Raw genomic sequence first — 1,797 nt, 5'->3', positions numbered from 1 at the left:
GCATAGCTAAAAAATCGAGTTCGTTACCCCGGTCTCAAATGGTCTCGCATCTCATCTCAATGCTTTTACCGTAGGATTTGGTGGTTCAGTAGGATTGGAGTCTCCGTTGGTGAGCGCGGGATCAGCTATTGGTTCAAATTATGGAGATGTATACCGCCTAAGTTATAAAGAGAAGACCCTGCTTTTGGGATGTGGTGCTTCAGCAGCCATTGCCGGTGCTTTCAATGCCCCCATAGCAGGCGTACTGTTTGCCGTTGAGGTACTGCTTACCGACGTATCGGTCTCCGCTTTTGTCCCTCTTATTATTTCAGCCGCTGCCGGTGCTTTGTTTTCTAAAATTATGCTGGGAGAAGGGTATTGTTATCATTTGATATGGTACAATCTTTCGATCCGGCCAATACGTTCTTCTATATATTGTTAGGAATATTAGCAGGTTTAATATCACTGTATTACGCTCGCATGTTTACCGGAATAGAACATGCCGTATCATCCATTAAAAACAATCACGCAAAAATCATTTTAGGGGGGCTTCTATTAGCCTTATTTCTTATTCTTTTTCCCCCTCTGTTTGGAGAGGGTTATGACAGCATAACATCATTGGCTATGCTAGATCCCAATGCTCTTGTTCAAAACAGTATACTGCAGTCGTGGATGACCTCTGATTGGGCTGTATTGCTTTTTATTGTAGCCCTAATGCTCATCAAAGTGCTGGCAACTGCCATCACTATAGGAAGTGGAGGAAGCGGAGGTAATTTTGCTCCCTCATTGTGTGTAGGAGCTTATCTGGGGTATACTTTTTCCCATTTTATCAATATGATTGGTTGGGCTAAAATCCCTCAAAGTAATTTCACGTTAGTAGCGATGGCAGGTATATTAAGTGGTGTATTTTACGCCCCTCTTACTGCCATATTTTTGATCGCTGAAATTACAAGGGGGTACGATCTTATGATTCCCCTTATGATGGTAGCTGCTATTAGTAACGCTATAGTGAGGTATTTTGAGCCTCTTTCTATGGAAAATAAAAAGCTAGCCACGCGCATGAACCTATCTGTTGAGAGCAGGGATCGTTATTTACTCAGCAAACTTAATCTGGAGAATATGATTGAAACGAATTTTCAAACAGTAAAACCGGAAGATACTTTACGCGTGCTGGTAAAAGCCATCGCAAAATCAACACGAAATTTATTTCCCGTGCTCGACGATAATCAACATTTGGTCGGCATTGTACTATTGGATAGTGTAAAGGAAATGATTTTCAACCATGAGGTATACGACACGATGAAAGTAAGTGATGTAATGACCGATCCTCAGGTTGTTATTACTCCTGAAGAAGACTTAGACTCTGTGCTCATAAAATTTGAGGAAACCAATCAATGGAATTTACCGGTAATACAAAATCAAAAATATGCAGGGTTTCTTTCCAAATCGAGTGTACTCTCAGAATACAGGGAGGAACTTCGCCGCTCATCTTGAAAACCAAAAAGCTTTAAAGGAAGGAATAAAGTAAATTTTTATTCCTTATAGACCAAGCGATTTCATTTTCTTCTTGATCCGTGTTATCCCACTTTCCATTCCCAGGTCGCTATATATGGTAAGCAATTTATCAAGTGTGGCAATGTGTTCCCATCAATTTTTTCACAATTCTCCCAATAAGGAAGTGATTCTTTAAGCTTTTCAACGAGTTCTTTGTCCAATGCAAAACGTTCTGTTTATCTTCCTTAGAGATACCCAATTGGTTCATTTTGGTCTTGATTTCTTTAGCTTTCGAATATACCAACTCAGCTACAGCTACGTTGG

At 40.3% G+C, this 1,797-nt stretch overlaps 1 protein-coding gene across 1 annotated transcript; it reads left to right on the top strand.

The window, feature by feature from the left end:
* Positions 1–372: 372 nt before the first annotated feature.
* On the top strand, positions 373–1,473 carry LOC132717377 (voltage-gated ClC-type chloride channel ClcB-like). Its single transcript, XM_060700832.1, has one exon. It carries the CDS (start codon positions 373–375, stop codon positions 1,471–1,473), a length of 1,101 nt encoding a protein of 366 aa, XP_060556815.1.
* Positions 1,474–1,797: the final 324 nt, after the last annotated feature.

This window comes from Ruditapes philippinarum, unplaced genomic scaffold (assembly GCF_026571515.1).
Source record: "Ruditapes philippinarum isolate M1 unplaced genomic scaffold, ASM2657151v2 ctg26170_1_1_1_1, whole genome shotgun sequence".
NCBI lineage: Eukaryota > Metazoa > Mollusca > Bivalvia > Venerida > Veneridae > Ruditapes > Ruditapes philippinarum.
This window is presented reverse-complemented; position numbering and strand designations above follow the sequence as displayed.